Source organism: Colossoma macropomum, unplaced genomic scaffold (assembly GCF_904425465.1).
Source record: "Colossoma macropomum unplaced genomic scaffold, Colossoma_macropomum, whole genome shotgun sequence".
NCBI classification, from domain to species: domain Eukaryota; kingdom Metazoa; phylum Chordata; class Actinopteri; order Characiformes; family Serrasalmidae; genus Colossoma; species Colossoma macropomum.
Genome location: NW_023494790.1, coordinates 37,373,470 through 37,397,280, shown reverse-complemented (window position 1 = coordinate 37,397,280; position 23,811 = coordinate 37,373,470). Strand labels below are relative to the sequence as shown.

The 23,811-nt window shown below is 39.7% G+C and overlaps 1 protein-coding gene across 1 annotated transcript in view; it reads right to left on the bottom strand.

The window, feature by feature from the left end:
- Positions 1–4,362: 4,362 nt before the first annotated feature.
- The window catches only part of LOC118809743 (SH3 and cysteine-rich domain-containing protein 2-like), a 56,883-nt gene continuing 37,434 nt past the window's right edge, over positions 4,363–23,811 (bottom strand). The window contains exons 5-12 of the mRNA XM_036573290.1: positions 19,780–19,864; positions 18,031–18,143; positions 17,674–17,740; positions 17,425–17,480; positions 15,044–15,132; positions 11,455–11,506; positions 7,073–7,210; positions 4,363–5,592 (exon numbers count right to left, since the gene is read on the bottom strand). Coding sequence (XP_036429183.1) covers positions 5,494–5,592; positions 7,073–7,210; positions 11,455–11,506; positions 15,044–15,132; positions 17,425–17,480; positions 17,674–17,740; positions 18,031–18,143; positions 19,780–19,864 — 699 coding nt within the window. The 3' untranslated portion in view covers positions 4,363–5,493. The remainder of the gene's footprint in view (positions 5,593–7,072; positions 7,211–11,454; positions 11,507–15,043; positions 15,133–17,424; positions 17,481–17,673; positions 17,741–18,030; positions 18,144–19,779; positions 19,865–23,811) is intronic.

Genomic DNA, 23,811 nt, shown 5'->3' with positions numbered 1-23,811 from the left:
CTGGATATTTTTGTAAAATAATAACATATAGAACATAAGAACTGTATTCAAAAAGCCCAAGATATGCCCATAGAGTTCTTCACAATACAATCGGAATCAGTTTTGCTGGCCAAGTGTGCTTATAGATATAGTATAGAGTTAATAGTTACTGTTAGATACCAATTATAGTAATATTAATGATGATAGTAGTGTTGGTCAGTGTTATACTCACATGAGAGGAGCAGACATACATATGAAAGTAAATGAATGAATGAATGAACTCAGTGTGGAGTTTCACACTCAAATCAGTTAACAAAGGTCACTATACTTCCATTACTTTTAACCGTTCCTTCTCAGTATTTGACCAGAACACAACTGTTCTTATTTTGGGCTTATTTATTCTCGCTGTTGTACATTCCAAAAGAGTAAAGTCCCGAAAATAAGTAAGGCAAAGAAGATGCGCAGGAATGTAGGGTTCGAACCATATTTTCAATATTGTCTTTCTGGCTGCTGTGAGGCTGGCTAAAAAAATTGTTTTCTGATGAGTAGAAAACAATTCTGCAGAGCCATCAAGTAAAAGGAAAGTACAAGGATCTTTGTGTACAGATTTTCCCAAAATACATTACATTGTATGTAAATTTAATGAAGAATGGAACGCAAGAAACGGCCCAGAATGACGCGGAAAAAATTCTGGTTTCACTGACTTACATTAGGAGTAAACTTTTTCCTTCTCCTGTAAAGTTTTTTGAAGATAAGAGGTTTTTTTCTGACAGCAGCGATATGCTTTTTTATGAACTTGAATCATTTGGTGTGCTGGGCTTTTTGAAGTAATGAAGCAATCCTTCCACACCGTAACCCAACTAGGTTTAACATTAAATTCACTCTCCCAAAACAAAGACACTGAAGGATTAGAATATGTCTAAGGAGTGACATGTACACCATAGACACCACGCTTCTTGATATTTATGTGATATATTTCCAAATTTATCAAAAATGAGCAACATTCAAGACTGTGAGTGATTGGAGAGGCATCTAATTTTCGTGGGACAGGCAGTCGCTGACGTTCTTGTGATGGTAACATTCCTTGCCTGTATTTCCAAGAGCATGTTTGAAAGTGGCTAAAGCGTGAAATAAACGATCCACAAAATGTTCAGCGTAGTACAGAGTGTGACTGTGGACTGATTGAAATTGACTGACCAACACGACACTGCGGAGACAGAGAAGACGCAACATCCAGCTTCTTTCCTGCATATTTATTGAAACATATCAGGATTCAGGATGTTTACATGCGCACAGGGGAGGGCGAGTGCTGTGCCTGGATTTGTTGGTGTTTGATTACGGATTTGATATACCCAAGCCTGTATATTATGAGGTATCAGTAGCTTCTGACCTGGATCTCTAGCCACAGACGTGGGAATCAGAAAAAGCAAAACCTTGATTTCTGTCATGAAGGTCATGTAAATCAGCTTTTCAGAACATTGGCTGTTCTCATTCACCCTGTGCAATGCTACATTTCTAAACTAGATCAGTACTGTGACTATCCCACTCAAAGCTTAGCAATTATCACAGAGTGCTTCCCACATGGGAACATTTTAAATCGTGTGCTTCATAATTTTAACACGAATATGTATTTAATAAAGGTGCCATGAGGCTGTGGTGTACGTAACGGTTTCTCTGGTAAACCAGTGGCGTAAAAATCCACAGTGACTGAATTTTTAGCTTTTTACAATAGACTGGCTTCTTCCAGAGCAAAGAGAAAAGGATTATTGCTAAGTTTCAGGAAGAGTATCGTATGCCGTTGAATATAGGTGTGCTCGAATAAATATACATGTTTTGTAAGAGTAACAAACTATACTAGACAAATGAAAAGTCAAAACAGACAAAGAACGAAGAGTAAGCGTGGCGGGGAGATTCGCTTCCATTTTACGCCATCTGGTCCCAAAGCGTTTTGCATTTTCTCCCAAAGAGAGAATCATTCCTCTTCGCTTTTCAGTGCATGCATGATTCAGCTGTTAAAAACCTCCTAATGACAATCACTCATTCATGACATTTGGCAGCTGCCTTAAGGCTTTCGTAAGCTCACTAATAATATGAGTTGTGGATTTCTCATGCTGCGAAGGCCAAAGCCATGCTTGGCGTTATCCATTAATGTAGAAGTTGTTTTCTCTCTCTACAGTTGCATTTTTGTGCTCTCTGCTCTAGTTTTGTTTCATCTTTGATAGTTTCTGAAGTTGGTGGGTACATTTCTCATGTACTTTGCCAGTCGTGTGCAGGTTTTATCATGCATATTCAGGCTTTGAAGAATTGACACTTGAAACTGTTGTTTTGTTCCTGCTCCAGCTGCTCGTTTACACGATAATTTGTGCCGACTGTTGGCTGAACTGTTCAGAAGGGCTGCAGGGACTACTAATAAAGTTCTTTCTGAATTAAAAAAAGGCAACCAGAAGCTCTTGATTGACTGTCCATTCAGCTGAAGCTATTCCAAAACTGCACATCAGATTTTAGGGTTGGAATCTGGGACACTGGTTCAGCATTGTTTTTGGCCCAACTCTACTGATAACCACTGTGACACATTTATGTTAGTAAATAGGGTAACTTCTTATATGAACTGTCCTATACAAAAAAGATATATGGCCAAAAGTATGTGGACACCATTTCCAAATAATGGGTTTGACGATAAAGGGTTCATAAAATCAATCAAGCAGCCGAGAAATCTCTATAGACAAACACTGCCAGCACAGTGGTTTTCCACATAGTACTCTCATAAGATACCACCTTTCTAATAATGTAGCTTTCAACCAATTTCTTTCTTGCCCTCGCTGCCCCAGACAAGTGTGAGCACTGTGGCTCTTAAGTGGAAACATCTGGGAACAACGACAAGATGCAGAACAGAACTGCAGATTACTGAAGCACATAGAGCATAAATACTGTTGTAACACCCACTAACAAGTTCCAAACTGTCTATGGAAGCAGGGCTAACAACAACTGTTAGTCGAGAGCTTCACAGATTGGGCATTTGCACACAGGCCTAAGATCACCATGTGCAATGCAAAGTGTCAGCTGGAGTGGTGTAAAGCACACTGCCACTGGACTTCTACACTGTTAGAAATAAAGGTTCTGTTCAGGTACATTTTTCGTTCATCAAGCTACAAATAATGTAAATGTTCCCTCAAAGGTACAACAGTGGTTTTAAGGTCCAACTGTGCACCTTAAAAACGTTTTTTCCAGGTGAAAAGTTCATATTTCATGTTTCAAAACAGAACAGTAAAATAAAAGCCTGGAGACGAGACGGGGTGTGTGGAGTCAGTACAGCTTAGAACATATCATTTAAGTGGATTTATGGTTCAGTTATGTTCCCTGACTAAAGGTACTGAGATGTACCTTTGAAGGTACCACCCCAGTGCCAAGAGAGGCACAGTGACAGTTTACTACCTTTATTTCTGAGAGTGAATGGAGTGATGAATCATGCTTCACCATCAGGCAGTCTTACAGATGATTGTGGGCCCAACATCAGTGCTCAGCCTCACTTCTGCTCTTGTGCCTGAATGGAAGTATGTTCTGAAACCAAATGAAAAGCTTTCCCAGAACAGTGTTGGCCACATCAATGCCCACTGTTTTGGAATGAGATCTTCAACAAGCACATGTGGATGGAATGTTTGGGTGTCCACATACTTTTGGCTATCAAGTATAACTGTGTTTTTAATAACCAGGCTACAGTTTGCAAAATAGTTGGTGGCCATTGTGGAGTGTATGTTGTTTTCCTACTCCACAATTATAGAGTTACCTTCATGATCTGATTTCCCTCTTAAGTTAATGGCTGAGTGGATGATAATGTAATTAATTATGGAGTGAAGAACAAATATGTAGGTAGGTCTACTTGCTATAATACAAACAGTGAATTGCAGAGAATCTCCAGTGATTAGCTAATGTGCTGTTAAATAAAATAAAATAATAAATAAATAAAAGGGCAGCACGGTGGCGCAGTGGGTAGCGCTGTCGCCTCACAGCGAGAATGGCCTGGGTTCGATTCCCGGCCGGGCGACCAGGGTCATTTCTGTGTGGAGTTTGCCTGTTCTCCCCGTGTCTGTGTGGGTTTCCTCCCACAGTCCAAAAACATGCAGTCAGGCTGATTGGACATGCTAAATTGCCCCTAGGTGTGAATGTGTATGTCTGTCTGTCTGCCCTGCGATGGACTGGCGACCTGTCCAGGGTGTATCCTGCCTTCCGCCCAATGACAGCTGGGATAGGCTCCAGCACTCCACCGTGACCCAGAAGGATAAGCGGTTTAGATGATGTATGTATATGTATAAATAAATAAATGAACGCTAATGCACTTCTCTTTTGAACATACAGGGTAAATGCAGCACATTTTTGTACACTACTAATTCTGCTGAAACTGTACCTTGCTCCTTCTAGCTCTGGCTTGTTCCACTACAATACTCCACAGGGAAGAAGATTCAGTCAGAATCTCTGGGATGTTTGGAAGGTCATCTTGGACTATCATCATATTCTGTGTGAAAGAAATGGGCTTCAAGAACTGGATAAGATTTGGAGAGCAGGAGAAGTGGGAAGTATAAAGAAAACTGACAGATGGAGAGAGAGTCTAATGTAGTGGCAAAAAAGATGCCTTGGTAATGCTTCAGGGAAAAAACTGATTACTGTGGTAAGTGCAAAAGCCCTTTTAGGCAGAACTACATACAGACAAAGAGACTTAAGAGAGAAGACTTGAGTTGACATATGACCACAGCCCAATATGGTGAAAATATTTAGAAATTACTGTTTGGATCATGTGAACCTAGTTCATCACAGGCTGAGACACTGAATTCACAAAGAAACAGCTTTCTGCTCGCCGTCCTACATGTACAATTCATATCACTTTGAGGAGTCATATATAGTTTTATATACTCACAACCCTTTCGTTCCTTTTGTCAGCCTTCAGCATCATCCAAAAAAGCTATTCATAAACAAAACCATCATGGAAATGACATCACGCAAACCATTTCCCTCTAGACGTCGTTCCTTAACAGCCACATTAACATCAGTACAGAAGACAGCACAGCCAAACGTCCATTTGCACGATGGACAGTGGTATAAGACTAAAAACATAGACAAAGGTCATCTACAGTTATTCTGCTACTATAATGGGTCGCCCAACACACATACAGCAGATCAGTAGATACAGTGCAACTGGTCCAACAGAGGTTATTCCGTTGGTGAGAGAGGTCAGAGGTCAGAGCAGCCGGTTAAACGCCAATACTTCAGCCTCCTGAAAGCCTCATCTATCCACTTCATCTCTCCGTTGCTTCTACAAACAACAAAATCTCCATACTGTCCACTGGAGGCTGAGGTGGGTCCTCTACTGAGCAACATCCATGTGCTCCCTCTCTTCGGTATATATGTCTGTGTGTGTGCACAGGTAAGTGTGTGTGTGTATGCATGTGTGGTGCGTCCCTGCCGTTGGGGTGTGAGAGGTGAGGACGTTCCCCAGTCTGGGTGGAGGAAAAAGAGTATGGTTCATATCTCCACCAAACACATCAAGGGCACGAGGCCGCGCTTTTTTCCGCTGGTCAGCTTCAGAAAACCGTCCGTCTCTTCCCCTTTACCCACACAAATCTGAGACGAGAGAGAGAGAGAGAGAGAGAGAGAGAGAGAGAGAGAGAGAAGTAGAAGAAAAATTACACTGCTGAAAATTTTAACAATTAAATTTCAAGTGCCATTACAATTGTTTTGTTATATGCTACAAAAACAGGAACAGGGCAGAGGCTGATCTGAAGAGAAGGTTTGGATTGATGAGGAACGTTGCTTTTCTACATCTGAACTGTTATTCTGCTTTGTTAATATTAATCATTTATGTAATTTAATTTTATCTGAATGAAATGAAACCTGTTAAAGTGCTTCCTACAACAAGAAGTATGCTGTGTAGATGAGTCTGAATATGTTTGTGCATAATTTCAGTGTAATTGCATAATTAATCGCACGGATCACATATACAATTGATTATATTCTGTCTGCACTTTTTTCCTGATTGTTTCGATGATTTCTTCCACAAACAACTGTAGAACACTTCAAATCAAATCACAGTAAAATATCTTCTCTTCTGCTTTCAAACACAAATATGGTATAGATCAGGGTCGGCAACATGCGGCTCTTTTACTGTCCCTGTTGTGGCTCCACAGCAGAATCAGATTTGTAGGTAAAAATAAAATAATCCTCCTTTACAGTAAAATAAAGCTCTGCTGATCATTCAACACAGTTTAACTATAAATGGTCTTAAACTCTGGAGTTAATGTAGAACTGCTAATTCACCCTTTAACCCTGAAGATCAGCGCAGACTGCTGGTCACCATAGCAACACAGACAACAATCTTACCTAGCTAGTAGCTAACGAAACGGCAAAGAGAGAGATTTAAGACGAACACTAAAAAGTCACAAAGCTGAAGTCAGTTTCCTATTCGCCAGCTTCTTGTTCGAATTTTCCCGTTCCACCTTAAATTGTGCAGCAGTTACATTCGGGTGCCTGGGGCACCATTTAAGGTGGAACGGGAAAATTTGAATGAGAAGCTGGCAAATGAGATCGTAAAAAGTGGAACACAGAGACATTTTACAAGAAACTATTTTACTTGCGTGGAAAAGTTTTCTGCCAGAGATGTGAGAAAAGCGGCTATAGCTGAGCTAAAGCTTAAAGCAGAACAAAGTGAGTCTGTGTTTTCATTTATATTTTTTAGTCTATACTAGTTCATCAGCACATACTGAGACATATTTACAGCCAAGATGGTAAAATGGACATAAAACGTTGTGGCTCCCAAGGTGGTTTGATTTTAGCTGAAAGGACAAAATGGCTCTTCTTAACATTTGGGTTGCGACCCCTGGTATACAGTTTAGAATCTGAACATTTGATAAGATTTCTCAGTTATGAGAGAAATAAACAAAATGTAAGCAGAAGTACTGCATAAACACCGTGGAGGATCTAGAAGCCTTAATTGAAGAACAGAAATGGAGGCTTTAAAGAATGGAAAATTAAATACAGCTCAGTCCTGTCGAGTCTGCATGAGTCATATTTTCCTCTGTGTGTGCGCGTCAATGCATCAACTTACCTGCAACTCTTTCACGGTCATTTGACCTTTCTCGCGGTTGCCGTGGTAGCCCTGAGTGACTCTCCACACTCTCTCCCCGGGACGCACCCTCTGTACGAAGTTTGCTGGGAAAAAGCCAACTTTATCACGACTCTTCCCCTGAAAGACAGACAGACAGACAGACAGACAGACAGACACACACACACACACACACACACAGAGTCAGTCTCCATAGCAACCCCAACCAAAATTCTCTGAGATTTTTCTCTTGGGGCCTTTTGATTTGTATGACTCATAAAACACACTCTGTCAAATGAAATATGCATCAAAGGGTCATGAAGAGATCGCTGATTATTACTGCTTACATTACACTGTGATTACATCGTCAAGTCCTTTATTTTATTATTATTATTACGTTCTTTTGTACGGGTTACGCCTGACTGAAGTTGTCCTTCAGAGTTTGTCCAAGGCTTGTTTTGCAGTAATTCTGATTCATAACTTTTCTTGACATGATGATTTGACACTCATTCAGCTTTCATTTAGAGTATTGTAAATGAATGCACTGAAGGGCCCAGAGTACAATGTCCCCACTCATTCATGTAGATGTTATAAAGAGTGTTTTAGCATGGACTGCTTCTTGAATGAATGGGGCTAAACTGCTGTAGCTGAATAGGGAGATGGATGAAAATGTGTTGTTTTTTGTGATATTCCCAAAAGCAGTTCATTCAAAATGGGCTGTTTTGCAGCTTAGTTTCCATATATGGACTGTATGGACTCAGTGGCACATAGAACCTGTTTTTATTTTCACCACACATTTTCATCTATCTACCTATTCAGCCTTCAGCCGTTTAGCCCCACTCATTCATGCAGATGTTATAATGCATGGACTGCTTCTTGAATGAGACAGGGCAGCCAATCAGAACAGAGCTCATTTACATAAAACAGTCTTACCCCTTGTGTGGTGTTGAAGTGTTTGTTGTTTTTTCTTTTGGTAAACATTGAAAATGGGTCCCACAGACCTGAACACCACACAAGGGTTAAAGGTACTGTGAACAAGAAGAGCCTGATTAATTCTAAGAGATAAAGAAAGGTTGGAAAATGGTAAAACTGTAAACCTATATATATGGACTTCAGGCAAAACATAAAATGCTCAAAATATTTAGGATATGGGTGTTTTAAAAGCAAGTCCTAATTCTGGTCTGTTTTTCCCAAATGTATGTAAATCATTTTCTTTCAAACTAAAACCGAGTGACGGTCAGTGCAGCAAAACTTTACAAGATGTTAAGTATGGGACTGAGCCTTAGTAAGGTCTTAAGAGACTGCAGCAGAGGGAGAAAGTAAACGACGGCTGTGTGTGTCCACAAGGCCATATCACTTATGCGTGCGTTGGCCTACGTGCGTTTTTGTTTATTCCAGGGTGAGTTGGCATTTCGCTTTGCGCTCGTTCAGGGCCTCTCTTCCATTAGGGAAAGGAAAGCTTATTAATTTTTCATTAAGCGCTGTTTCCTCCTTGTCAAAGCCCTCCACCAAAGCCATTACGCTCTCTTATTGTGGACGAGGACTCTATGAATAGCAGCAGCGAGCGCTTCAGTCCCGAAGAATGAAAAATGGGGCTTCACACTGGCTTCAGCCTGTGTTCGATCAGGACTCAGAGCAGTGGGCTTCAAATGGAAGGTGGGGTGATAAGTGAAAGGAAAGAGAGGAGAGATGAGAGAAGGCAGTGATTGAGAAAGTAAAGCTGTGAGAATATGGCTACTTTTGCTGAAGAGTCATTCTATGGAAACGTCCATTTTTGTGTCCATAGTGTTTACAGATATATTACACTTGAAAAACACATTAGGGTTACAATTTATTTATATTTTAAAATAAAACAATCACCTTCTTGAGCCTCAATTTAGCAATATTGGTTTTTAAATCAATCATATAGAATTCCAAGCACCACAGAAGAGCTCGTCCCCACAGTCATGTGTAAAGGCTGAGGCCATATTTTGAGGTAAAGAGCATGTTTTTGACATTTTTAACCACAATAATCTATACATGACTCTGAAATATATGAATTAAATGACATAAAGAAAAAAAATGCCAAATAAATATTATAAATATATAATGAAAGGTCCCCAGGAGTCGTGTCTCTGGTGTTACTGCGTAACGAAAAATCTCTTATTTTGAAATAAAAGTCACACTGATGACATCACTTGCCTTCCTTTTACCTGTTTTCTGAGGATCTATGAAGAAAAGCACATGGTGAGTCCACTGTGTCTTTCAGTTATCAGAGATCTCCTCATTTAGCTCATGATTTCATATGAAGCTTTTAGTAGAGGTCATATTTTAGTGGATATTCCATGATTGACAACATGTGGTTTGATGCTCTGTTTCAGCCATTTTGTAAAATGCATTTTTGATTAAACTGTCTTGGGTGTTACCTCTCTCATGTGTAACACCAATGAGGATCAGTAACACCATTGACTCCTATGGAGAGACAGAAAAGTGGACGTTTCTGTAGAATGACCCTGAAGCACATTCAGTCCATTTTTTCCCATCACTCTGAGAAGCAGATACACTTGTGTATTGGATCTGTGGTGTTAGATCTACAGTCTTCTTGGGTGATACTGGGATACAGCGATGCAGAAGGAATAAAAATGGCCCCAAAACCATACAGCTTCATCTCACTGCAGAGACTCTTTGGAGATCCAGAGCAGACTCCAGTTGCGCACACAGTATCTACATGATGTTATGGAAAAAGTGGAATAGTAGCAGTAGCAGAGATTGAAAATGTGAAGAAAGTGTTAGAACTGATTATACTGATATTCAATATGCGTTAAGTTTTGACCAAAATAAAATTATAAGACTATTTCCAAATGTGAAAAAAGGCTTGGGGTAATGTTTTTAGTGTCTACGTTCCATTACTGTGTAGTTTCTTCAGTCACATTTGTACATCCAGTATATTTCAAAAAATAATTCTGACCTGTGTCGAATTTAATCAAAGCAAATCATGGAAAAATGTGAGATTTTATGTTGCACTGGGTTGTTTTGTAAAGAACTGAGAATGTACTTAAATTGAAACGCTGTGAGGTCAGAGACAGACTAATTACTACACAGAGATTAATACACTAATATAGCTTATCGCAGCTGTCGGGAAAAACCTTGTATCTCCATTTTTGTCATATTTCAGTTTTTGACATAATTTGAAAATGTCTGCTGCCCTTTACATCGTGTGTAAATTTCTTGATGAATGGACCCAAAGAAACGGCCCAAAATGACTTGGAAAGACGTCTGGTAAAGTAGGTTTTTCCTTCTCCTGTAAAGTTACCATTTTGGAGATACAAGGATTTCTTCCGACAACAGCGTTATATAGAATATTGATATGAAGGTAGCCAGTGATGTATGTGTTCAGTCTGACTGTGTGTTTCAAAACATGATGGAAAGATGAAGCTACTGGCTTTCCAACACGAATATAAAACTACAGGTACTTCAGCTAAAACCACGAGTTTTGTGACGTGGTCAACTGAGATGACATACAAATCTGATCAAAGTTTAGCTTAATGCAAATGACAACCAGCCCACTAGAATCCCACTCCTTTCAAAAACTTTACACATTAATAAAGATGCTACATTAGAAATTAATAAATTTTTCACTATCCACTATTTTTTTGAGCAATGGAATGAGGGTGGTAGATAAGAGAACTTTGGGGGAAAGTAGTTCACTATGAGTGTAAGGCAGGATTACAATTTCCAGAAGCAGGTTAGGAGTTTATAGGGGTGTATAGTCTTGAATTAAATTTGAAAATTACGGAGCCCTGCTGGTGACGTCCCATATAAATAAAAATAACACGTGGTCAAGATCCTAATGCATGGCCACAACTTAGTAAGGCATGGGAACGAGATCACGCCTTACTAAGTCATGGCCATGCATTATTTTTATTTATACAGGATGTCACCAGTGGGTCTCTGTAAAAAATCATTCAAAAGGAGTGTCTGATTTTGACCTTCGAAAGAGAAAACAAGACCACAAGTTTTTCCTTTCAGAAAATGCAGGTCCTGTTGTTGGGTGCTCAGTCCAAAGAGGATTAAAGATATCGGTTATCAGTTAACTAGACTGACTTAGCAACAGTTAATGCTAACGCTAAAGCTTTAGCCTTGAGGCTCTTAAACACGGCATATGTAATAGGCTGTGTTATCTCACTTTTGGGTTCCTTGATCATCATTTTTAGCATTTTGTTATGTTTTGTTAAGTGAGTGTATTAAAAACAAAATCAAAAACCAAAGAAATCATGTACAAATCGCTACTTTAATCAAAATTTGAACTGTTACACCTGTAATAGTACATTATATACACCCTGCTACAACGAGACACCTGTGTCATTAATTTATGTTCATTTTTGTTAGTAAGGCACTGCACTCACCTTCCACCAGTCCTCGTTTGAGTCATCCATCACCTGCACACGGTCACCCGGCCTGCCACAGGAGAAGCCAGAGAGAAATAAGATGGCAGTTGTACTGTAATGTCCTCATAATCATGTCTTTAGGACATGCCAACTTTACCCTTCAAACAAATAAATCAGGGTAACTACATTCAGACTGGTCATCTTAGCAGTTACATTCATACAGGAGGCACTGGATGAGAAAGAAGATGCAGAGTAACAGAATAAATGTGTGAAGAAAGTGTGAAGCTTAGAAAAGCAGTGAGCCTGGAGTAAAACGAACCTATCCATGTGGTATATGTGCTTCAATATTAGCTGTGTTTGAGTTACAATAACATAACCATTAACGTTTTTAGCTGTCAGAATATCTGACAGATGTTCCTCTCCAAATAAAACCAAAAAGTTAAGTGTTTCACATGCATAAAAATAAAGCTTTTTTTAAATTAGAATTATTTGGACAAAAACTTGTGCACTTCAATTTCTCACTAGGTCGAAAGGGAGTTATGTTCTGTATCAGTAGCTTAAAATAAAGGCATTTGTGGGTGAAGTGTGGGTGGGCCAACTGTAAGTGTTATCACGGTTTCTTTTTCAATAATAATAATGATAATAATAATTTTTATTTATGTAGCACTTTTCATGCCGGTGGCAGCTCAAAGTGCTTTACAGGTGGTAAAAAAACAGTTATACAAGAAATTACGAGTAATAATTTAGAATCACATAAGAAAATGAGACAGATCAAATTAAAAAATAAACGTAGAGTTTTAATGAAGTGCTGAGTTAAAGAGCTGCGTTTTCAGATGTTTATTAAAAGTGAGCTCTGAGCTTGACTGTCTAACAAAAGGTGAACTGAGCTCCACAGTTTAGAAGCAGAATAACTGAACGAGTCTCTCTATGTTCTCTGTATTTTACACAAGGTGTTTGCAGAAGGTCAGAATCTGCAGATCTAAGATCATAAACAGACAGACGCTCTGTGACGTAAGCAGAGCTTTAAGGTCATTTAGAGCCTTAAAAAATAGTAGCAGAGCTTTAAAATCTATCCTGAACGAAACAGGCAGCCAGTGCAGCTCTTTTAAAGCGGGACTGATCTGATCTCTCTGTTTAGTTTTTGTTAGGATGCTGCCACATGTCGTATGAGTTGTAAAGGATGTATTGTTTTCTTACGATGTCCAGTAGGAAGATCATTACAGTGATCAACTCAGCTTGTAACAAACACATGAAGTTTCTCTGCGTTGCTCTGAGAGAGAAAAGGCTGAACTTCAGTTATATTTCTCAAATGATGATATGCTACTTTAGTGACTGTGTTTACATATAGATAAAACAGAGCTCAGAGTCGAAGATCACACCCAGGTTTCCTACTGCAGGTTGGGTATATGAAGCTAAAGAACCAAGTTTCTCATAAAACGTTTTTCTCTGAGTTTTTATACCAATGATCAGTATTTCTCGTGATTTTTTTCGAGATTTAATTGTAGAAAATTTTGCAGCGTCCACTGAGAAATATCTGACACACAGCCGGTTAGTCTGTCTACAGAATCTTGATCATCAGAAAACTTTTTTGTGAGAAATTTTGTGTGAGTATTCAGTAAAATAATAAAAGTCAAGCAGCCTAGTTTTGCCTTGCTGCAGAAGCCTAGTGCGCTGGTCCGCTGTACTGCACTGTGTTTTATTATTCTGCATCGACTCACACTGTGTTGCGGACCCCGCTGCATCTGAACAGCATGACACCCCTCTCCACCCCCCGCAGTCACAGCAGATGGTGAAAGGGAGCTTTTCGCCACAATGCTTCTTTGTCTTTACTCCACTCTCTTCCTTTCATCTCTCTCTCTCTTTTAAGGGTGTAGCCCCTTCACACTCCCCTCATCCACCACCTTTCCACTAATCACAAATCCAGCCTTCTTTTTTCATCTTTCCTCTTTATCTTGCACTTTTTCCTGTCCTTTCTTGATTTTCCCTTCAGCTTGTCCAGTGCAAAGCTGCCTTTTCCATGCATATTAATGCTCCGCACACAGACTGTTAGTTCAGCACAGTTCACTTGAGCACGCTGAATCCCCTCGTCTGCCAAAACAATATCAAAACTGGGAGAGACAAAGCCAGCGCAAGCTAGGACAATAAACCATTTGCACAATATTCAAAACATAGCCTCTGAAGTCTAGGTGTTACAGATTTGCCACGCTTTGTTTACACAGAAGTCATGAAAAGGAGTCCATTAAATGAAAACGTCTGCACTCTTCAACCTAATCTCTCTCTGCTGCGTTTGTATCGTATGGGCAACTTCCAATAATACAATAATTCAGGCTTGTTTCTCTGGAGATGAACAGAAAACCTGCAGACCTGATAAACACCTATAACAGGATCCAATGGGTGGATGAATTTGGTCAGTAAACATTCATTTTTGAAGAACATTGCCATGAATAAGACAAAGATATTTCTTAAGTTTGTATTAATTAAATTGAAAATCTGTATCATTCAATCTTAAAATTAGTGCTATAGGAATTCAGCCAATGGACTTCTATTATATGTGAGTTTTATTTCAACAGTCTTTCTATTCTTATCTAAAAACAGGGAAACATCTCAGCCGTATGATTTTTTTTTAATTGCACCCTATTCAGTATTAACAATCATAATTTAAATCCCACAAGAAAGTTTTTCTCAAGAATTTGTCCATTTGGTGACGCAGGTCGTAGGTCAGTTTTTCCAAGGGAAGCAGAGCTGCAGCTTGGGAAAGCCACTACTCAACAGTTGGTGAAGTGGGGCTGGCTCATCGAATTAGGAGACATTGTTTTGCCAGAAATGAAAATATTAGAAACAAAAATTTGCCATCAGTATCAAAAATATGTTCTGCTCCTATTCCCAAAAGATGCAGGGCAGGGGACTTCTGAAATCCTGTTTGAAAAATATTTTCTACCTAATCTGTACTCCGTCCTATAACGTGCCAATTTTTTTACATTGCCAAAAGGCATGAAAGAACGTTCCTTTTTCAGTTTTACATTTAAAGCACAAATTTGATCTGTCTGGAAACATCTTTTGTAGGCAAACAGGTGTAAAGTATATCCTATTCATGAATTTAAAGTTAAGCTCATGAACCAAAAAAGCTTTTTTAACTGTTAAATCAATCTATGACTAGATTTGGATTTGAGGTCCAGTTTTGAACCTCTATGCACCATAACAGCTTAAAGAAAACTGACTAAGTTGGAATCAGTACATTCTGGATCAAATCATTCTGGCTGCTGTTAATTAAACAGCTTGAATGGCTCGAGCTATCTTGAGAAAACGAGTAATTCGTTCTGAAACATAAGCCTGAGTGGTTCGCTGCCTCGGTGCAGGGAGGCGCTGACATTGGACTGCTCTTGAGACACGGGGCTTTGGAAAAAACCTGCAAGATCCGCTGGGATTAGAGTTTGGTGTCAGTTTCTGCTTCCTCATCAGAATTTCATTCTGCAGTGGGAAGTGATGATGTCTCAGGGAGGACTGAGTGTGTGTGTGTGTGTGTGTGTGTATGTAAGAGAGTAAATTAGACATACAAGGACAAAGAAACAAACAAGCGCACACACAGATGGACGAGTGTGTCACTTACTGTAGTTCCAAGTCATTTTTCTCCTGAGGGAGGAACTTGTACAGCGCTACGTATGTGTGAATGGAGTGAACTTCAATGCGCCTTGGGGCCTAAAAACACACACACACATACACAAGTGTTATGGAAACTTCTATTGAATAATGTCAATCTGGACCTGGACAGACACAGATGATGTGAGATATTATTTGTTGGGAATATGTGACAGTGAGTTTTCTAACCTCCTGCAGTACGACTGTAATAAATGACCGAGTCTTAAAAGGTTAATCCATGATACTCTCAGCACTATCAGTGCAAGAAAGCATGGAGGGTGAGAGACGGTGCTGATAGAGAGAGATATTGCAGGGGAGGACGGCAGAGGATGGACTGAGAAACAAAGTTGAAGATAAAAAGGAATAAGAGGTGTAAGAGGGACAAAATGAGAAAGGCAGAAAAAAGGATAAGGGGTACAAAAAAGCAGTCCTCAGCCTGACTTTACCATGACGTGCCTACAAGAACCACAAAAATAGGACGCAGTTTATTTTGAAATGTGTGTTCGTGCACTGAACACTTACAGGGCTCAGCTTGGGCTTGTTTTCTTTTTTTGATCAAGGTCTTTTTATTAAAGATATCATAATATACAAAAAACAAACAGTCCCATTTCTCAAAACCCACCCACCCTCCAGACCTACAAACTGAAGTATCCATCCATCCATCCATCATCTAAACCGCTTATCCTTCTGGGTCGCGGTGGGGTGCTGGAGCCTATCCCAGCTGTCATTGGGCGTAAGGCAGGATACACCCTGGACAGGTCGCCAATATGTTGCATTTATAATTATTTATTTTGACATCTGGCTGTGCAACACCAAATAATGCAACATAGGGAGAGTAGCTTATTTTATATGAAATATAAAAAATAGATTTCCAAAAGTGAGATAATGTTGGGTATGTCCAAAACATATGTAGTAAACTTGCAGGGTCTTGCGTGCACCTAGCGCATGTAGAGTCCAAATCAGGTCTAATTTTGGACGGTCTAACCTTACACCAAAGTCAATGTACTGCCTTGAATTGTATCATTAATCAAAAAGATTAATCCGATTTCAAAGCACCATCTTTTTACAACCGTGAGGTTGGTTTTGTATTAAGACCACAGCAGATCTTTCTCCTTGATTGTTAAGCGCACCTGAGGTGTGTTAAGCATTTTTGCAAGTAGCAGCGGTAGCTAAATGCAGGGCAAAGACATGTTCAGAGGAAAGAGAGTAGTTCTCTACCAGGTTCAATCTGCAAATCCACAAAAATACACTGATGATAAAGACTGTTGGTGCATTACAGATGTGTAAAATACTAGTTTATCCCACTACACTGTTAGAAATAAAGGTTCTGTTCAGGTATATTTCTCGTTCATCAAGGTACAAACAGTGTAAATGTTCCCTCAAAGCTCCAACAGTGGTTTTAAGGTCTGATTGTGAACCTTAAATAAGTTTTTCCAGGTGAAAAGTTCGTATTTGTACCTTTTCATAACCGAATGTTTTAAATCAGAACAGTAAAATAAAAGCCTGGAGGCGAGACGGGGTGTGTGGAGTCAGTACAGCTTAGAACATATCATTTCAGTGGATTATGGTACAGTTATGTTCCCTGACTAAAGGTACTGAGATGTACCCTTGAGGGTACCACCCCAGTGACAAGAGGCGACCTGCCTCAGTGACAGTTTAGTACCTTTATTTATGAGTGAGTACTGCATTTTCTGTCAACTCGAGTGCTTAGCAACAAAGCAAACCACCAAAAACCATGTCTGTGATAATCTTTCTCTGTTAGCACGTGCGAGTGGGTTTGGGTTGGGTTCAGGTTTGAAATTTAGCAGCACCAGTCATGCCTGGCTTGGGTCTGGTCTCAAAGTGGTGGGTACGGATTTGGATTTGGGTTTCAATTTCATGCCCCTGCAGACCTCTATCACAGAGCTGCTCTTGGCTGGACTCTTTGGACCACCTAGCAGTGACACCGATGTAGGTAAAAGCCCAAGAACACTGCTGTGCCAGATGCACTGTGTTGTGTCTGAATGGTCCACCACCCACATAATATTCTGTGGCCAGAAAGTGACCATTGATGAATGAGGTAGAGGCAGGCTGACTGACTGTGCAGCAACAGATGAGCAAAAGTCTGTAACTGTACTTCTACATAATGGATCCTTTCCTTTCTAAAAAAGTGGCCAGTGAATGAAAATGCAAAGCAGGGGTTCCTAATCAAGTGTCCAGTGAGTGCAACTACTAAGTAGGGGCTTCTAATAAAGTGGCCAGTGAGTGAAAGTTCAGGTAGAGGTTTCTCTTCAGATGCTGAGGGTATGGCCATGGGAGTTGGTAAATAAGTACAAACATGAATACATTCATAAATATCCATTAATCTCTCACCTTTAAACTGACCCTGTCCTCTGCCTCACCCTTTTCACTGTCAGCCAGAGAAGCCACTAGAGAGAGGGAGCGAGGAAATGTTTTAGCAGCTAAAAACAGGCAGAAGGTCACATCTGAGGAGAAAGAGCAGCTCTTTTTTCTCCCAATATTTCATGTCATAATTTAAGAAAGAAATGATTACAGTTTAGGATCTTGATGTAATTCATAGGCATGCAGTGTTATTAGAGGGCTACTTTGGGAAAGGCTTACCTTCAGACTCATGTACAGACTCTTCAGCAATCGGTTGGCTCTCTAACTTCTCCTCTCCACCGTTACTCTAGAGAGAGAGACAGAGAGTGAGAAAGAGACAGTGTAATTAATTGGAAAAATATATAACTGATAATGGCGGAGTTTAAGTCTTGCAGGCTTGTAAGAGATGCTAGTCTAGTCTAAAAAGTGACCATTACACAAATTTATTAGAAAGCCTTACTTCAACTCACTGACCACAGAGTTTAAAGGGTTTATGTCATCACTGAGAGATGTTTATGTCTTCTAATCATCAACCGTCACAGCTGCAATAACATACGAACACCACAGTCATTCTGAATGAGGTTTCTGCTGGGTTACCTGGTGGCACGGCGATTCCGAGATGCTGCCAAAACTGGAGCGGCTCATGTGTGCGAGAGACGTTCCATATTTCAAGGCTTCATATATGGGGTCCACAGTCCCTCTTCCGTGCTCTACACACACAACAATGTATTACTATACTTGTGTGCAGTGCTGGAACATGAAACTGATATTAAATAAAGCAGGCAAGGGTCAGACAGAGGGTCAAAACAAGAGTCCGACTAATTTAAGGCAAAACAGGGTCAAGTTCAAAAGTATAAAGAGCAGCTTAAACAAAGAGGGTTAACTAAAGGGCAACATGCTGATGTTTTTTGGACTACATTTTTTTTGAAAAATAACCATGTTATAGTGTTTTAAATCTGGTACTATTTTATAGTTCTAAAAAAACATATCTCACAGCAGGTTGTGGATAATGTGTGTAGGTGCCTGCAAATTATAGGCTATGATAGGAGTGAGTTTGCCTGCAATCAATGCACACTTGCTGGCCACTTTATTAGAAATAAATACTGGTGTTCTGTTAAAGACTTCTGTTGTCATCTGCCAGTCTGTTGTCAACCTGTAAGGTAGGTGGAGCTTGTAAAGTGGCCAAAAAATGGGAGTACTGGGTCAGGATTTCTAAAAAAAGGTAGCCAGCAAGTGGAAGTACACACCCAGTTCCAAATAAGTTGGGACAGTATGTGAAAAGCAAATAAAAAGCAAGGCCTGGAAACTGAATTAAATGCCCCCAGATGGCACTGCATTAAAAACCGGCATGGTTCTGTGATGGATGTCACCACACAAGCTCAGCAATACTTTGATAAACCATTCTTTTTAAACAATGTTTGTTGCTGCATCCATAAATGCAAATTAAGGCTGTACTATGCACAGTGGAAGCCATGTGTTAACAACATCAAGAAACGCCGCCGAGTTCTCTGGGCTTAAGCTCATCTGAAATCTGATGCACACTTTGCATCGCACCAAAGAATGAAAGAACCATCCAGATTGTTACTAGCGTAAAGTTCAAAAGTCAGGGTCCGGGATGGTATGAGGGGTTTATTATTGGGAAACCTGCACTTCTGTAAAAGCACCATTTATGGTTAAAGATATGTACACTTTTCGGAACAGCATTGGCTGCCTTTTAGACGTTGTGTGTTTCAGGGATGTCCATGCTTATTTCAACATAACAATGGCAAGAAACATTCTGCATGCGTTACAAAAGCATGGTTGAGCCATCAGAGAGTGCTAGATTTGCCTGTCTCCTATTGACAACATGGTACATTATGAAGTGCAAAATACAGCAATGAAGGCCCCAAATGATTGGGCAGCTGAAGATCCCAAACTGGATCAATAGTGGTCTTCAGTCCCCAAACATTTCCTTTGTTGTTTAAAGGAACGAGGATGTAACACAGTGGTAAACACGCTCCTGTCCCAACTTTTTGGGAATGTGTTGCAGGCATCATATTTGGAATAAGCATATATTTACAAAAAAAACCCAATAATAATTTAATATAAATCAAACAGAACTTTCTAATCACTGCTTTCTGTTTTTATCTGTATTCCATCTACTGTTATAACGTTTGTGGACTTGGGTTTACACATGATACAGATTTCTAATAAAGTGGACGGCTAGTGTAGAACATTTTGCAACAACACAAAAGACAGGTGACCATCTCCTCTGGCGCCTGAAGGAAATCCTTACCTTTCTTGTAAAGGAGAAGTCATAAAAGTCTGAAATGTCAGCAAAGAAAGCAGCACAGGTTCTATTCTCACCTTGGGGAGGTGGAGCCTCCTTTACAGTTGTAAACAGGTCATTGGTGAGCAGAGGTGAGCTGAAGTTCCGTTTGAATGCCCCCGACTGGCAGATGACAGGAGAGAAGGTAGAAGGGTAAAGAGAAGACGGAAGGGGGAGAGAGAAGAGGGACAAGCAGCAGAGTTACAAGTCAACAAGAAATGTAACAGTGAGAATCGAGCAAAGCCAAAAATAGCGGCAGTAATAATGAGACGGGGAAAAAGAGAAACAGCAGTGAGGAATGGAGAGACTGGGGGGTGTCGAAGGAATGACACAATGATAAAAGGGAGAGAGAGAGAGAGAGAGAGAGAAGGAGATAGAGAGGGATTCAGAAATAGATGCCCGTTAGAATGTCATTGTTACTCAAGCTTAAAGGTGAAAAGTGCTGCGGCTGGAGTCTATTTTAAGACCCGTCCACTGAGAAAGTGTGCGTTTCTGTTTGTGTGTTTCACGGCGTCTTCATGCTAAACGCCGAGCAGACTGCGTGTTTGTGCCTCGCGCCTATGAACTGTATTACTGGATGGCGTGTGTGTGTCTTGGCTCTAAATTTAGAGAAAAGAGTGGAACAGCAACTCTCAGCTGGCAGTGCCGAACACTGGGCCTGGGCACTATCTAAAAATAATTAGTACAATATTTTCTTGTTAATATCGCCCCACACTCCACCTCCAACAAATACACACACAATCAGCTGCAGCTCTTGTCTAGTTTCTATTATATTTTTTGCTCATATGCTTTTTTACATTAACTGATTTTACGAAAATCTTTAATGAAAACACACATTTAATAATATTAAGTCACAAACCATTTTTTGATTATTCCTTGATCTCTCGTTCTGAAAATTATTACTAGCAAAAGCTCATGTGTTTATAGAGTGGCCTCAAAAACGTCAGACTGAAGCACATGCTGTAAATGATCGAGGTCCAAAGACACGTCTATGTGCTTTACATATTAAAGAATCGAGGCATTTTATGCTGTTATAATGGAATTGCTCTGATATTCGGCTCTAGATGCCTGTGGGAAACAATGACATATTAGTTTCATAACATTAAAACTTAATCTTTACTGAAAATGCTCAGAATGCTCAGATGGGAAGGTGCATTCTGGGACACTGCCAGAAGAGACAGTGGACAATTTACTATATCACAGCATAACTGCTTATTAGTCCTCCATAATAATGCATTGTTTTAAAAATAAAAGAGAATAAACGTTACAGCCTTCAAAGCATCGTCATGGGCTTACTTTTCAGTTATTGCAGATATCCAATTACACTGCTCTATCGTCCAGGCTGATCACACGCACTGCCATGCCACTACCATTTCAATGAGTATGTTTACATATACATAATCTAATGATCTAATAACTTAAAAAAATCAGATTTTGCATCTCATCTCTATCTGGGCAGACATCTCATCTCTACAGATGGGCAGAATTTGTAAAACTGAGAATATAAGATTAACGGTATACATGTGCCACGTTTCTTGAAATCCAATAACAATCTGATAAATCATGAAATCAGATAATGATCACATTGCTGAGTGTCACTGCTTTGCTGAGAATGATCCACCACCCAAACAATATCTAGTGAACTGGATACACTAATGAACTAGTTCATCTTGAATGTCTCTTTGTCCTTCTGAATTCGACAGGCTGTTTCTGTTACTGTTCATTTAAGGCTGATATATGTAAATGTTCTGTGATCTGACTGGCTGTCCTGTATTTTACCTCTTTCGAAAAGTAGTCTACGCTATTAGAAATAAAGGTTCTGTTTTTCCAGGTGAAAAGTTCATATTTGTACCTTTTCATAATCTAATGTTTTAAAACAGAACAGTAAAATAAAAAGCCTGGAGTGACAGTTTAGAGGGGGTTGATAAATTCTGCAGCACCAGATGGGCTACAGTCCATAACTGCACCTATAAAAGCAGATCTGTAAGACAGATGGAGCTCATAAAGTGGCCTGTGAGGTACATAGAAGACAGGGGTTTCTAATAAAGTGGATGGTGAGTGTATGTGCTGGGCATTTTAAGCAGATTCGTTCTGTTTAAACTCTTCTAAGAAAAGAAATGGAAGAAAGAAAATGCGCTATTGTTATCCTGTGACATATGATCCATGCTGGCTAAACCCAGTTGTGATTTGAAGGGAGAAGAACAGCATAATTGCATCACTTTTCATCCACTCATCGCTGCCGCATCTCCCTGCCAAAAGCAGGGGGTGGTCAATAAATGAAGGCTTTCTATTTCCTGAGCGCATGCGTGTGATGCTGTATGTGAGTTATAGGAGTAATTTCACTGCTCATTACCTCTGCTGAGCGCGTCTGACTCGAGCACTGCTGCCTCCTCTCTCTACTCACACAGTCTAATATAATTGCACCTATTAGGTGCTGCTGAGTCAAAAGCTGTCGACTCACAAGACAATGTGGCAGCTCGGGGTGGATAAACATCACAGATGGATATTTTTGTGAGCACAGTAAAAAAATGGTTTGGTGTTTTGTAAATTTAAACAATATATACACAAAAATCTGTGTATAGAAATACAAAAACCTGTGTTTTCCAAACAGAAAATGTAAAAATATACTGGAGACAAAGTGAGAGATAATATAAAAAATATTTTTTTAAAAGAGATGTACAACCCTATTTCCCTAATTAAGTTGGGATGCTGTGCAAAATGTAAATAAAAACAAAATACAATGATGGGCAATTTATTCAAACCCCATATTTCATTAAAAATAGTACAAAGACAACATATCAAATGTTGAAACTGAGAAAATTTTATTGTTTTTTGAAAAATATTTGCCCATTTTGAATTTGATGCCAACAACATGTTACAAAAAAGGGGGAACAAAAGGCTGGTTAAGTTGGGTAATGCTAAACACCTGGGGGGAGGGGTTCACCACTCTGTGAAAGACTGCACCGTCAAATAGTGCAACAATTCAAGAATAATGTTTCTCAACGTAAAATAGCAAAGAACTTTTGCTTTTCATCATCTACGGTACATAATAACATCAAAAGATTCAGAGAATCCAGAGAAATCTCTGTATGCAAAGGACAAGGCTGAAAAGCAATGTTAGCTGGCCATGATCTTTGGGGACAGCACTGCATTAAAAACAGACATGGTTCTGTAGTGGAAATCACTGCATGGGCTCAGAAACACTTCTGAAAACCACTGTCTGTGAAAACAGTTCATCACTGCAGCCACAAAAGCAAGTTAAAACTCTAAAGTGCAAAGAAGAAACTGTACATAAACAGGATTCAGAAACACTGGCACCTTCTCTGGGCCTGAGCTCATTTAAAATGGACTGAGGTGAAGTGGAAAAGTGTCCTGTGGTCGACAAATCAAAATTTGAAATTCTTTTTGGAAATCATGGACACTGTGTCCTCTGGGCTAAAGACCACTCAGCTTATTATCAGTGTACAGTTCAAAAGGCAGTATTCATGTTGGTCTGGGGGTGCATTAGTGCACATGGCATGAATGACGTGCATATCTGTGAAAGCACCATTAATGCTATATATGATATAACGATGTATACGTTTTAGCAACATATGCTGCCATCCAGTCTTTTTCAGGGAAGGCCTTGATTATTTCAGCAAGACAAGGTCAAACCACATTCTGCACATATTACAGCAGCATGGCTCCGTACTAAAAGAGTTTGGGTGCTAAACTGTTACCATTGAGAACATTTGGCGCATTATGAAATGAAAAATACAACAAATGAGCCCCCAAACTGTCGAGCAGCTGAAATCCTGTATCAAACAAGAACGGGAAAACTTTTCACTTTCAAAACTACAGCAGTGTCTCCTCAGTTCCCGAACGCTTACAGAGTGTTGTTAAAAGAAGAGGTGATGAAACACAGTGGTAAACAGGCCCCCATCCCAACTTTTTTGGTACGTGTTGTTGGCATCAAATTCAAAATGGGCATATATTTGTCAAAAAACTATTTTCCTTAAAAAATATGGTTTAGATGATTTACATATCATTGCATTCTATTTTTATTTACATTCAGCACAGCATCCCAACTT